This window comes from Oncorhynchus nerka, linkage group LG27, assembly GCF_034236695.1.
Source record: "Oncorhynchus nerka isolate Pitt River linkage group LG27, Oner_Uvic_2.0, whole genome shotgun sequence".
NCBI classification, from domain to species: Eukaryota; Metazoa; Chordata; class Actinopteri; order Salmoniformes; family Salmonidae; genus Oncorhynchus; species Oncorhynchus nerka.
Genome location: NC_088422.1, coordinates 46,912,551 through 46,926,535, shown reverse-complemented (window position 1 = coordinate 46,926,535; position 13,985 = coordinate 46,912,551). Strand labels below are relative to the sequence as shown.

Below are 13,985 nucleotides of genomic sequence, written 5' to 3'. Positions count from 1 at the left end.
AGTACAGGAGGGGACTGAGCACGCACCCCTGAGGGGCTCTGGTGTTGAGGATCAGCATGGCGGATGTGTTGTTACTTACCCTTACCACCTGTGTTGTTACTTACCCTTACCACCTGGAGGCGGCCCGTCAGGAAGTCCAGGATCCAGTTGCAGAGGGAGGTGTTTAGTCTCAGGGTCCTTAGCTTAGCTTTGAGGGCGCTATGGTTTTGAACGCTGAGCTGTAGTCAATGAATAGCATTCTCACATAGGTGTTCCTTTTGTCCAGGTGGGAAAAGGCAGTGTGGAGTGCAATAGAGATTGCATCATCTGTGGATCTGTTAGGGCGGTATGCAAATTGGAGTGGGTCTTGGGTTTCTGGATTAATGGTGTTGATGTGAGCCATGACCAGCCTCAAAGCACTTCATGGCTACAAACGTGAGTGCTACGGGTCGGTAGTCATTTTGGCAGGTTACCTTAGTGTTCTTGGGTACAGGGACTATGGTGGTCTGCTTGAAACATGTTGTTATTACAGACTCAGACAGGGAGAGGTTGAAAATGTCAGTGAAGGCACTTGCCAGTTGGTCAGCACATGTTCTGAGTACAAGTCCTGGTAATCCGTCTGGCCCTGCGGCCTTGTGAATGTTGACCTGTTTAATAGTCTTACTCACCTCGGCTGCGGAGAGCATGATCACACAGTTCTCCGGAACAGCTGTTGCTCTCATGCATGTGTCAGTGTTACTTGCCTCGAAGCAAGCATAGAAGTATTTTACTTCACCTGGTAGGCTCGTGTCACTGGGCAGCTCTCGGCTGTGCTGTAGTCTGTAATAGTTTACAAGCCTTGACACATCCGACGAGCGGCAGCTCTACTCTTTAGCTCAGTGCGGATGTTGCCTGTAATCCATGGCTTCTGGTTGGGGTATGTACGTACAGTCAATGTGGGGGGGACGTCATCGATGCACTTATTTATGTAGCCAGTAACTGATGTCGTGTACTCATCAATGCCATCGGAAGAATCCTGGAACATATCCCAGCATCTGCTTCATCTTACCACTTTGTTATTGACCGAGTCACTGGCTCTTCCTGCTTTACGTTTTGCTTGTAAGCAGGAATCAGGAGGATACAATTATGGTCAGATTTGCCAAACGGAGGGCTTTGTATGTGTCTCTGTGTGTGGAGTAAAGGTGGTCTAGAGTTCTTTTCCCTCTGGTTGCACATTTACAATGCTGGTGGAAATTTGGCAAAACAGATTTAAGTTTCCCTTTATTAAAGTCCCATGTCACTAGGAGAACCACCTCTGGATGAGCATTTCCCTGTTTGCTTATGGTAGTATACAGCTCATTGAGTGCAGTCTTAGTGCCAGCATTGGTCTGTGGTGGTATGTAGACAGCTACAAAAATATGGATGAAAACTCTCTAGAGTTACAGCTTATCATGAGATACTCTACCTCAGGCGAGCAAAACCTTGAGACGTCCTTAGATATCGTGCACCATCTGTTGTTTACAAATATACATAGACCACCACCCCTTATCTTACCAGAGGCTGCTGTTCTATCCTTCCGATACAGTGTAAAACCCGCTAGCTGTATGATGTTCATTTCGTCTTTCAGCCACGACTCGGTGAAACATGAAATATTACAGTTTTTAATGTCCCGTTAGTGGAATGATCTTGTACATAGATCATCGATTTTATTTTCCAAATATTGCATGTTTGCCAATAGAACGGATGGCAGTGGGGTTTTACTCGCTCGCCTAAGAATTCTCAGAAGGCAGCCCGACCTCCGCTCCCATTTTGTACGTATTATCTTTGCGCAAATGACGGGGATTTGGGCCTGTTCCCGGGAAAGCAGTATATCCTTCACGTCGGACTGGTCGGACTCGTTAAAGGATAAAGCTTCTACCAGATTGTGGTGAGTAATCGCTGTTCTGATGTCCAGAAGTTATTTTTGGTCATAAGAGACGGTAGCAGCAACATTATGTACAGAATAAGTAAAAAGATAAGTTACAAACAATGAAAAAAAAAATGTTTTTAAATAACACAGTTGGTTAGGTAGGAGCAAGTAAAATGTCAGCCATCCTCTCCAGCGCCATTCTAATGGTGTTATTTGTATGTATTGATGTTGGAATATAGACAGTACAATGGATCAGACAAGGGAACAGGATCCACAGTGCTTAGCATAAAGAATGTAGCTAGCTACAGTACGTGATTCTGAATGGAAAGAAAGAGTGAAGGATGGGAGTTTTTTTTTTATTAAGCTTGTCTGTCGTTGGTTATAGTGCATAGGTTCTCAATCTTTTTCATTTCGAGGTCCACTGAAACTCCCAGAGGGGTCATAGGCTTCCTGGTTGAAAATGACTGTTTTAGTGTACACCAAGAGAATCAGGAATACAACAAAGAGAAACTCACCCGTGACCCACTCTTCCCTGGCATCCCTGGTTTCCCAGGAGGTCCTTGAAGTCCCTGGAAAGGGAAAATAAAAGATGTCAATGAATCAAAGCAGGAAGTAAGAACACTAACCAACTGTTTACAAGAAAGGACTTGAATTGATTGATTGAATCCACGTGGGAGAACAGTACTTGAATAAAAAGAGTTGTGAAAGAACTTGAGAGTTGGAAATGTAACATGCAATCCACATAATGACATGTCATTGATAGGTAAGATAATTGCCTTCATTAGCCTTAATTAAGTTGGCAGTAAAACACCTATCCATCCACCCAGTACTGCTATACTTGGCAGCCTCAAAACCCATTTTCAGAAATTGCATATCGAAACAAGGCTTCGTTCTTTTCCTTGCCATTCTGTGTAGGCTATTACATTCAGTACAGCTTAGGTCTTTAAGGTTTAAATGTTGGCAGAGTTGCTGAGAGTGTATTGTTAAACCTGCTACGGCTCACTCCCACTGAAACCAATATCATACCAGTTCCAAAACCACTACAGTGCTTGGATATGGAAGTGTGAGTCATTGTACTGGGAGCAAGCAGGGGGTCCTGGCCTGGACGGTGGACCAGGGCCTGCGTTGCTTGAGTCCAACCACAGCCACTCTTGTTAATTATGGGCATCAGCTAGCTTTAAACCAATTACACACATGGATTAGCCCAGCTCTCAAATGTCATTGCTAATGAGGGGTCAGCCTCTGCAAATCCAAGCAGAACAGACTATTAGTTTGAAATGTTAGGTTTGGTTCCCATTTCCACATTTCCACTAGCACCAGGCTCATAAAAACACAGAGGAAAGAGGAAATGAAAAAAAACAGCTTAATATGACATTCGGTTTTGTTAACATACAGTAGGAACTTAATGGTGTACATATAACAGACTTGCCCCGGAGAAGGCTTGATATTTCATAGAATTGTTGATATTTGGACACTTGAACTACCCTACTAAGACTTTAACTTCTACTTTTTTTTTTTGGGGGTTCGGAGTTGGAGCTGAGTCTGAAAATGCACCACAAGACTACTACTAAGACTTCTTTAAGCAGATATAGAAACAAGTCTCTATCGAACAAGCCTGTAAGTACCCATTGAAGAGACCTGTTCTTGAAGAGTGCTGCTGGACTAGAGTGCTGAAAGAAGACTGTTTATGCTCTGGTGTGGTCCACAGTTGAAATGACACTGACAGCTTGAATATATCAAAGACCATTGTGGGCTATGCCAGGACCCATGTGTAGCCTCACAGATGCCAAGCTTGCACCGCAGTGGGGTTCAACAGTGTTTGAAGACTACAATAGTCAGACTGGCGGTCACAAACTCACACGTGAGCAAGGCCCTCAAACGAAGATTCGCGACAGTTCTATCAAAATTTGTAGAATTGCACTGCTATGAAGAATGTCTACTCTATAATTCTACTGACGTGAATAGAAACAAATTGTAGTTGTGGGATTTGTCCGTTCTAAATCACAGAGTTATTCTAGCTGGTGTAAACCTAGGAAACAGACCTGTGTTTCATAGCAGTGGAACTTGAAAGGCATTCTTACACATTATCATGCCAGAAGAGGAGACACACACTAGGCCTAGATCCTGGTAATGTCAACCTTGACCAAGCATGAGGAGGATGGATCCAGCTCTGCATCAGCTAGCTCTCCAATAAGCATGTTAGGTGGCTATGACGTACATAGCAGTGTGGATGCCCTCACTGCAGAAGCACGAGCGAGGCTCTTTGGGCCACAGTTAACAATGGAAAATGTGGGTAAACGTCATCAGTACCCCAGGCTAATGAATTTCTTCACAACAGGGCCTGCATACTGTATTCAATATAACGAGTAACAGCCATTATATATATATCCAAAAATGAGCTATGCCATACTTTAAGTACAATGAATGGTCTGAAAAGGTCTGAAAAAAATATCTGAGATCAATATTTGATTTAGCTTTGGACAGAGCTAAGGGCAGACATTGACATAGTAGCACAAGCAAGTGTTATCATCTACTACATCAACATAAAACATTGTGAGAATATTTTTGGTCGCTTTGGACGCCACAATATTAATACATGAAAACATCTGAAATAGTCCATGACATAGGGACACATGGTGAAGGCCAAGAAGTGTCTGACATGACTGATAACTCACATTTCATGAGGTCTTTCAAAACAAGCAAAGCCTCAAGCCTGCAATCACATCTGGGCACCATAACATTGCAAGGTTCCAACAAGAACAAATGACCTACACGCTATGAGCTATCAATGGTCTGTTACGAGCTGGACAGTCATGCTTGTTATAGTTTTGAAAGCTGTTCAAACATCTGACATGAGTCATAAAAAGGCAATACAATGTGAGTTTGCTTTCTTGGAAATCCATTTATAATTTTCATTGATTCCCCAAGACGAGAAAGACACTTCCCAAGACACTTCACCTTAAAAACCTCCACCATAACCTCCACTACAGGCTTCTAATCCCAACACAGGTTTAACTCAACAAAATGGACCAGAATCGTCATTTTAACACACTCAACAAATCCCATTCCAATCCCAACCATCAAGCCAAGCATTCCTTGCCCTTCATATTAGCACTTCATGCAACGCATGGTGGGTTCCGAAGCTGTCAAATGCCCCGAGGTGCTTCATCCACCACGACCTTTGAACCTGCTCTAAAGGTCTCCATTCTTCCTACAGTCACACACCCTTCTGGGAGGAATCTCTCACCCTGGCGTCAAGCCCTCAGTTCAGACACACAGACCACTGGCTGGCGGGGCACTTCTATGGGCCCGACTATTTCTACCCATCCCGCTAAAAAGGAAATCTCACTTTAGCAAGCAACACTCTGAAGAGTAGCTAGCACCGGCCCACAAGCCGTTTATACTTGATAAGGGGGGGCGCTAGCGAGCAGGCTATAGTGTAGGACACATTTTGGTGAGCTCCTGCTGAATTACTAGATAGAATAATATATATATTTTTAAGAGATACTGTAGATGAAGCCTATGCAATGTGTTCCAATAAACTGAACAGATGCAAAACTGAAATCCGGTTAACTATTAAAAATGACACCATACAGACAGGGCTCGGGGGGGCACTTCGATGTCTGTAACCCATGGAAGGACTTCGTGTCAGGGGCTTTTTAAGAGGGCCGAACCTACTCCACCCACCCAACCCCCTACCGCCTCGCCATCCACAGAGCGACTTAGCATCAAGCTCCCTGCTTGTTTAACGTAATGGGTGGAGAAGGGATTAGGGGCAGAACAGTACAGAACAGCTCCCAAAGCTCAGTGTGAAATATAGCAGGAGTTTAAAACATCAGCCTGCTGCCACACATGCCAGGCAGGTTAGGAGTCCCTCCTGTGCATTGAATATATACATACTGTACATACACACACCAGTGGAGGCTGCTGAGGGGACAACGGCTCATAATAACATCCAGAACGGAGCAAATGGAATGGCATCAAACACCTGGAAACCATGTGTTTGATGTATTTGATACCATTCCAATGATTCCGCTCCAGTCATTACCACAAGCATGTTCTCCCCAATTAAGTTTCCGCCAACCTCCTGTGACACACATCTCTATTTAAAAACGTGTTCTTACCGCTGGTCCTGGTTCTCCCTTTAGTCCAGGTGGTCCCGGCCCAGCCAGCAGTGAGAACTGGGTCGGTTCCAGGTCCCAGGTTTGGAAGCCATCTGTGGCAGGCGGAGTGACAGAGATAAACAAGGTGGGTCTGACAGCCTCCACACTGGTCACTCTGGGCTCAGGTTTCTTTGCAGCCAGCACGGTCAGCTGCTTTCTCTGGATGTAGAGGATGGAGGTGTTTGAGTTTGAAGAAGAGCCTTGTTTGGATGCTGCCGTGGTTTGGAGGTCTGGCTTCCTCTTTAGTGGCCGGGTGGTGGCGGAAAGGGTTGGCGCAGCAGCCAATCTGCTCCCTATGGGCTTTGGGGTTTTAACACCAGGTTCCACCGCCATGCTCTTTTTAGTACTGCTGTCGCCACTGGATGTTGGCTTTGGGGATGTTTGTGTTCCGCTGGTCCTGAGGGGTACAGTAACAGTGTGAGTCTTGGCCATTAAGGGGTGCTCTAATCCTGGCCTGGCCATTGTCGGGGCGACAGTCGCAGGAAGGGACAGGGACATAGTTCCAGACTTTGGTGTGACAAAAATCTCACGCACAGAGAGGGTTGGCGCCACTGTGGGGCGGCTGGTCGGGACAACAAGCTTAGTCCGGGTTCTGTCCCCAGTCAAGACCAGACTAGGACTCTGGACTTTCCTGGTTACCTCAGTCGACAGCAGAGGAGTGTTGAGGGTGACAGTAAAGTTTGGGTTTGAGGGGATCAGAGGTAGCAGGGGTGGGAGATATACAGGCCTGTAGGTGTCGGCCTCCCTGCAGTGTTTCTTTATGTACTTACAATAGTTATGAGCTGCCTTGGCAGAGGGGTAAATATCAAACTGGCAAATGGCACCCTCAAACTGCACTGAGTTCTGGGCCATCTTACCCAAGAGGAAAGAGCCCTCGGGATCCAGGGCCTCTTCTTTTTTAGAATGCAGATCTGCATGTACACTAGTCTTCCCACAAGAAGTATATAACGAGACCCTCTGGCCTCGGATGTCCAGGGCCAGGCTGTGCCACAGGCCGTTGTGAACGTCATAGTCAAAATGGACAAAGTCCTTCTGGCCAACGTAGACCAGGACCTTCCCCGGGATGAACTGGACCCCCAGCTGCAGTCTCTTCCTCTTGGACAGGACGGTGAAGAGGAAGGCGCTGTTGATGCGGTGGGAGCTCAGGCTGAGGATCAGAGAGAGGTTGGTGGTGGGATAGGAGGCAGTGGGGAGGATGGAAGACAGGGGGGCCTGGACCCGGGCCCGCTGGGTGAGGATGACCCCAGACTTAAAGGGGATGACCCCCTGGGGAGCAGCACGGGCCCCTGAGGACGATGAACCCCCTCCGCTCCTTGTCCCTGAGAGCCCCAGCTGCTGTAAGACATCCACATCTACAGAGAACCAGAGGAAACACACCATCAGACACATCACACAATGGCCACGTCTACAGAGAAAGAGGACAGAGACACACAGATCACAGAAATCCCACCATGTCTACATCTATAGACAAGCAGAAGAAACACACCATCCGACAAATCACACAATGTCATATATCTACAGAGAACCAGAAGAAACACACCACAGATCACACAATGACCCTATCTCATACAGTAGGAGTGCAAAACATATTCAGACAGTCTAGACAGAGAATGGAAGTTCAATAGGGTTAAAAAGTGTTCCAAAACAGGCGTGTTATAGACACAAAGACTCAACATCAGGGTGCTAATGGACAGTTTACAGATGATGCCAGATTACTGGTTGCAAAGGTGTGATGTGACAGCAAGGTGGCATGGTATTTATCATGATGTCTGTCTTTTCTGTCTGCCCTCACTAAAGAAGAAGTGCTTAATAGTGATGTGGACTTGACGTTCAGCCATCTTTACAGGATTTCTGAGAGCCTCTTTCTGAGTTGCAAAATGTAAACAACGTGTTTGGTTTAATTCAGTAGTGGCATTCAAATGTTGTCAAAGTCATAGACTGGCAATTTGGTCCATCAATCATGGCACACTTTAAGCAAAACAACAGTGAAGATGCAGTGAAAATCTGAGAAGCATAGTTTTATTGTGAACAATGCATTAATTTTCTGATACCAGACATCACTCATGCACTAAAATAGATGGTGAATGCCTTTCTGATTCCTCGTGGACAGTGTTCATTGTATTCAAGTACAGCTGCAGGATCAATTCATTTTATAGTCTTGGGCCTAAGTTAATTTGTGGAATTTCTTTCCTTCTTAATGCATTTGGGCCAATCAGTTCTATTGTGACAAGGTAGGACATTAGACCAGTGAAAATGTGTCCTCGTCTGATGAGTCCAAATTTGAGATTTTTGGTTCCAACCGCCGTGTCTTTGTGAGACGCAGAGTAGGTGAACAGATGATCTCTGCATGTGTGGTTCCCTACGTGAAGCATGATGGAGGAGGTGTGATTGGTGGTGCTTTGCTGATGACATGGTCTGTGATTTATTTAGAATTCAAGACACTCTTAACCAGCATGGCTACCACAGAATTCTGCATCGATACGCAATCCCATCTGGTTTGCACTTAGTGGGGCTATCATTTGTTTTTCAAAAGGACAATGACCCAACACACCTCCGGGCTGTGTAAAGGCTATTTCACCAAGAAAGAGAGTGATGGAATGCTGCATCAGATGACCTGGCCTCTACAATCACCCAACCTCAACCCAATTGAGATGGTTTGGGATGAATTGGACTGCAGAGTGAAGGAAAAGCAGCCAACAAGTGCTCAACGTATGTGGGAACTCCTTCAAGACTGTTGGAAAATAATTCCAGGTGAAGCTGGTTGAGGGAATGCCAACAATGTGCAAAGCTGTCATCAAGGCAAAGCGTGGCTACTTTGAAGAATCTCAAATATAAAACATATTTTGATTTGTTTAACACTTTTTTGGTTACTACATTATTCAATGTGTTATTTCATAGTTTTGATGTCTTCACTATTATTCTACAATGCAGAAAATAATTTCAAAAATAAAAAAAACCCTGAACGTCTAGGTGTGTCAACTTTTGACTGGTACTGTATATATTTCCATACTATGAGATAGGAATAATACTGTGAAATTGTGAAATTTATGATAATGCCCTTTAAGAGTAAGAGCTGTTTGAAAACACCACCTGAAATGTCTGCCTGTTTTTGTGGGATGGAGTTTTGGCCTACCTGGTGACATCACCAGGCGTTAAATTAGTTTATAGACTAATAAGAAAGAGAGCTCCAAACCTTTCTGCCAATAACAGCTTGTTTTTAGTTTCCCCCTCCCCACTCAGAACACTCCCATAGTCCTGGCAAAATTGTTTGTTGAGAAATTGCTCTTTGCTAAGAAGCAATTTTTTGTTTTGTTTTACCATTTTCATTGAAAACAATAACAATACGGTACCAAATTGTTACTCAGAAATGATTTAATGTTGATCATTTGAAAATTGGACCTTTAACAACAACGAATATCCACAGATCTACAGCGCAGACAACAACAAAAAATATTTTCTTTGTCTGGAAATAATATGTTCTGCTGAGTAGAGTGTAAAGATGAGGACTGGAGCTGACTGTAAGAGGATGCCAGATTTAAGGGTTATTAAGTTGCATTGTGGAAATATTACAGAAGCTTGGATGTACCATTATTTAATTACATCTTATGGGAATGAATGGAGGTTAAATATAATTGTTGTAACCATATGCCAGTTACAGTGCTTTGTTTAAAGTGTTAGTTATTCCATAAATATTTTATATGTGCAGATTTCAAATCAGTGCATATTTCAGGTGAATTGAACTCAAATATAATTTCTAGCGACAACCATGACTCCTTTAACCAAGACTAGAAATACTGCATAGTGAAAGTTTGAAGTTTCATCTGCCATCATCTTTTTTATTTAACCTTTATATAACTAGGCAAGTCAGTTAAGAACAAATTCTTATTTACAATGACAGCCTATCTACGGGGTCAGCCCCTGGAGCAAATTAGGGTTAAGTGCCTTGCATAAGGCCACATCAACAGGTTTTCCACCTTGTTGGCTTGGCTATTTGAATCAGCGACCTTTCGGTTACTGGCCCAACGCTTTAACTGCTAGGCTATGTGCCGCCTCTGCTAGTAAGAAATACATTTTTTAAAAGCAGCTTTACTTACAGGAGATCAAATGGTCCAGAAAGTTTATAATAAATCAGATGAGTTGTTGTAGAAAAACTTTCAACACTTGTTACAACATTGTCACACCTCACTTGGGTTTAAATAGCTGATAGGAGATAAACCAGATACAGTCCAGTCCAGTCTCTACACCAGGGGTATTCAGCTCTTACCCTACGACATCCGTAGCCTGCTGGTTTTCTGTTCTACCTGATAACTAATGCACTCACCTGGTGTCCCAGGTCTAAATCAGTCCCTGATCAGAGGGGTACAATGAAAAAACGCAGTGGAACTAGCTTCAAGGTCCAGAGTTCAGATTGAGGGCTCTACACTGTTAAAATAGCATGACTCAAAACACCCTCGTTGTGAAATAAAACCATGGGAATTAATGCACCTAAGTTGAGATCTGGTGTTTTGGAGGTTGTTTGATACACAGAATGTGTTTGAAAACAGAATGGATGTGCTCTGAAACATCCACTTGTTCTTCACGTGTTTGTAAGAGAGTGTTGTGGAAAACATTTGCGGTTTCAGTGCACCTAAAAAGCAGCATCAAAACACATACAATCAAATTGTTTATAAATGCAAATGGTTTTATAGCCTAAAGATTGAATGATGATCATTTTCAATCAATATTTTACAACTTATTGTAGGCTATTACAGTTTGCACATGAGTTTCCAGTGATCAAGAGACAGAGCTGTCATCCAGTATTTTTCCACAACTTGTTAACAACATAAAGAAGATGGATATATTGGATCTAGTGGGTATATGGAGGCTTAAATATCTGGATCTAGTGAGATATACATGGTGGAGGCTCAATCAAGCTAGTCGTCTTGACAACGTTCTTATTCCATTCTCGCTGGCACCAAAAGTTTAAAAAGTGATGATAGGGGACATAATGCGGTCGGACCATCAAATAACTGGCAAATACATTACTCTTACAGAATTTCCACATGGGAGAGGATATTGTAAATTTAATCCAAGCCTATTGGATGATAACATGTTTTTAACGGGGACAGAAGAATTTATAACGTGCTTTTTCCAACATAACATAGGTACAGCAGATCCCTTTATTGTATGGGACACTTTTAAATGTGCCTTTAGAGGCCATGCAATTCAATGCTCATCTTTGAAACAAAAGCAATTTAGGTCAAAAGATGTTCATATTAACAAAGGAAATAGAAGGACTAATAGTACAGATAGATGACAATAAAAAAAAACTGTGCCATAGAGGCACAGAATAAGTTAGAGGAAAAACAAAAAAAATGGAGGAACTTATTTAGGAAAGATCAAGTGTAATATATTTAAAACATTAAGCCAACTGGATGGAATACGGGGGAAAATGCACCAAATTATTTTTTAATCTTCAACATAGAAATGCTACCGAAAATAATTTACTGAAACTTGTTACAAATGACGGAGTAACCCATGATTCACCAAACAAATCCTAAAGAAGACACTGAATACTTTTCCTACTTTTCCTAGGGTAGACAAAAGGCAGTAACTGCTCAATTTGGTCGAAAATGAGTTAATGTCATTTTTCCTACATTAAATGCATGCTTAATCATGTGGACAAGTATCCTGCCTCTTTTGTATTGTGTTTTGGGGAAAATGGGGGTCATGTTAGCAGTAACTGCATAAAGTTACTGTGAAACCAATGGAAATAAAAATCCATTTTTCTCAGTTCCACGTCATGAGCAGTTACTGTCTTTTTGCTTGGTAGAGCAGTATAGGGCTACTACAGTTGTCAGGCCCATTGTGAGGTTAAAATGACGTTACAATCCAAATGTTTAGGGCTATGTAAGTTATAGCAGAAGTAGCATGAGGTAACATACATAATGTGGGCATCTGATATTTGTGTGACAAGGTGGATTTGTATCTGCTGCTTGTCACGACACTGACAAAGTCCACTCAGACATTCTTCAGGAATCAACGGTTGAACTGATCGACCATTGTTACACGACCATGGACTTAAGTCAATATTTTTTTTGCTGAATACTTGAACTTCTCTCAAGTCTAAATAGATGGGTTGGTTGTTTAGCAACAAAACCAATGTGCGTGCAACTATAGGGCGAAACAGACGGGATTGACTTAGATTGTTGACAACATGTAAACTATATTTTGTCTCCAATGTTTATTGAAAACATAAAGACATTTGCACAATGAGCACTTGTGGTCTATCAAATACACTACATCGTTACAGTTGTTGGTTAGCTAGCTAGCGAAATCAGTCAAAATAACTCTAAACAAAATATGGTATCAATAACAAGATGAAACTAGCAGAAACGAGTCCCGATTTCCCAAGTGGCAGTTTCTTGTCATTGATGTTTAGCTATCTGGCCATCCACAATCACAACAATTAACAAACTTCTGCCCCATTGAATCGTGCGTATCGTTTCCGTGACGTTGTCAGCTAACCCATCTACAGGGCCTATGGAGAATATTTTTGTGGTATTTCACCTTTACTTTTCCTATTCATTATTTACACAGATTAGAAACAGGAGAAGACAGAGAAGAAGTGGGACAGTTTATTTAATCTGTGACTTCTGGGGCAGTAAGATGACACATTTTGTAATGTTACCCATTCAAGCACACGTTCCATGTGAGGAACTTGTTAATCCCATTGAGCTAAAGCCTGGGCCCCCATATCAGAAAACAAATGTTTTGATTAAAATATGAACTTCAAACATTGTTCTGTTGTACTGTTCAGAATTTCCCCAGTCTCGGGCATGAAGGCGGATGAACCCTCTACTAGAAAACTATATTGTCAAGTATAAAAACAGGCAAGTTTGCAGGCACCTCCTCTTGGGCCACGAGGTAGGTGTAAGATGGCGGGCAGGGAAAAAAAATGAAAAAAGTGTGTGTGTGTGTGTGTGTGTGTGTGTGTGTGTGTGTGTGTGTGTGTGTGTGTGTGTGTGTGTGTGTGTGTGTGTGTGTGTTCAAACACACATGCGTGTGGGGGTCTGGGAGAGGAAGTGTGTCCATCTGATAAATGGGCATGTGGCTAAACTCAATTCTATACACTAATTGCACCGGGAACACCACATGTGTACAAAAGTTAAATAAAACACCCAAAATGTAATGAAAATCATCCAAATGTATTTTGTGTGTTCAGCTGCCCTGTATGGACAAAGTCATGGAACCTTATGACAATCAGATAAAATTAACTACATTTTTTAGAGAGAAAACTTCGGTCCAATTCGACCGGAACACAGCAGGAGGGTTAAAGAAATGTAGCCAATGTATTCATTACTAAATTTAGCTGACATTAGATAGATAATCCAGAGATTCTAACCTTTGCCTTGATTTGGCAGTCTCGTCCAGATCATCATGGCATTTGTAGTTCATTATGATAGCCACATTAGCAGCTAATTAGCATTTCATTTCTGGGGGGTAATAAAGCTGAATATATTGATAAAAGTCACCTTGTCTGAGAGATTTACACGGTTATCAAAATGTCACGACAGGGTAAGCCTACACAAAACCAAGCCCTTATTTTAAGTGTTACTTAAATCCCCTGTTGGGAAAATGAATGGTGGAAAAACAATTGGATCCATTTTTTCTTGTTTGACCGCTAGGTGTTATGGGTATTATGACTCATACTGTGGTCCTCTGTCATCACAGGAGGTTGGTGGCACCATAATTGGGGAAGACGGGCTCGTGATAATGGCTGGAGCGGAATCAGTGGAATGGTATCAAACACATGGTTTGATGCCATTCCATTTACTCCGTTCCAGCCATTATTATGAGCCGTCCTCCCCTCAGCAGCCTACACTGTCATATTCTCTTGATTTTGAAGAATATGATAAATACCTTACAGATCTTAGAACTGTCTTACTTTATCAATATACCATGTGAAAGACCTG

General features: G+C 42.6%; 1 protein-coding gene across 1 annotated transcript in view; it reads right to left on the bottom strand.

Annotated features, from left to right (window-relative positions):
• col27a1b (collagen, type XXVII, alpha 1b) overlaps positions 1–13,985 on the bottom strand; it is a 136,465-nt gene that overhangs the window by 108,272 nt on the left and 14,208 nt on the right. The window contains exons 3-4 of the mRNA XM_029638431.2: positions 5,992–7,382; positions 2,383–2,436 (exon numbers count right to left, since the gene is read on the bottom strand). Of these exons, the coding sequence (XP_029494291.1) occupies positions 2,383–2,436; positions 5,992–7,382 (1,445 nt within the window). The remainder of the gene's footprint in view (positions 1–2,382; positions 2,437–5,991; positions 7,383–13,985) is intronic.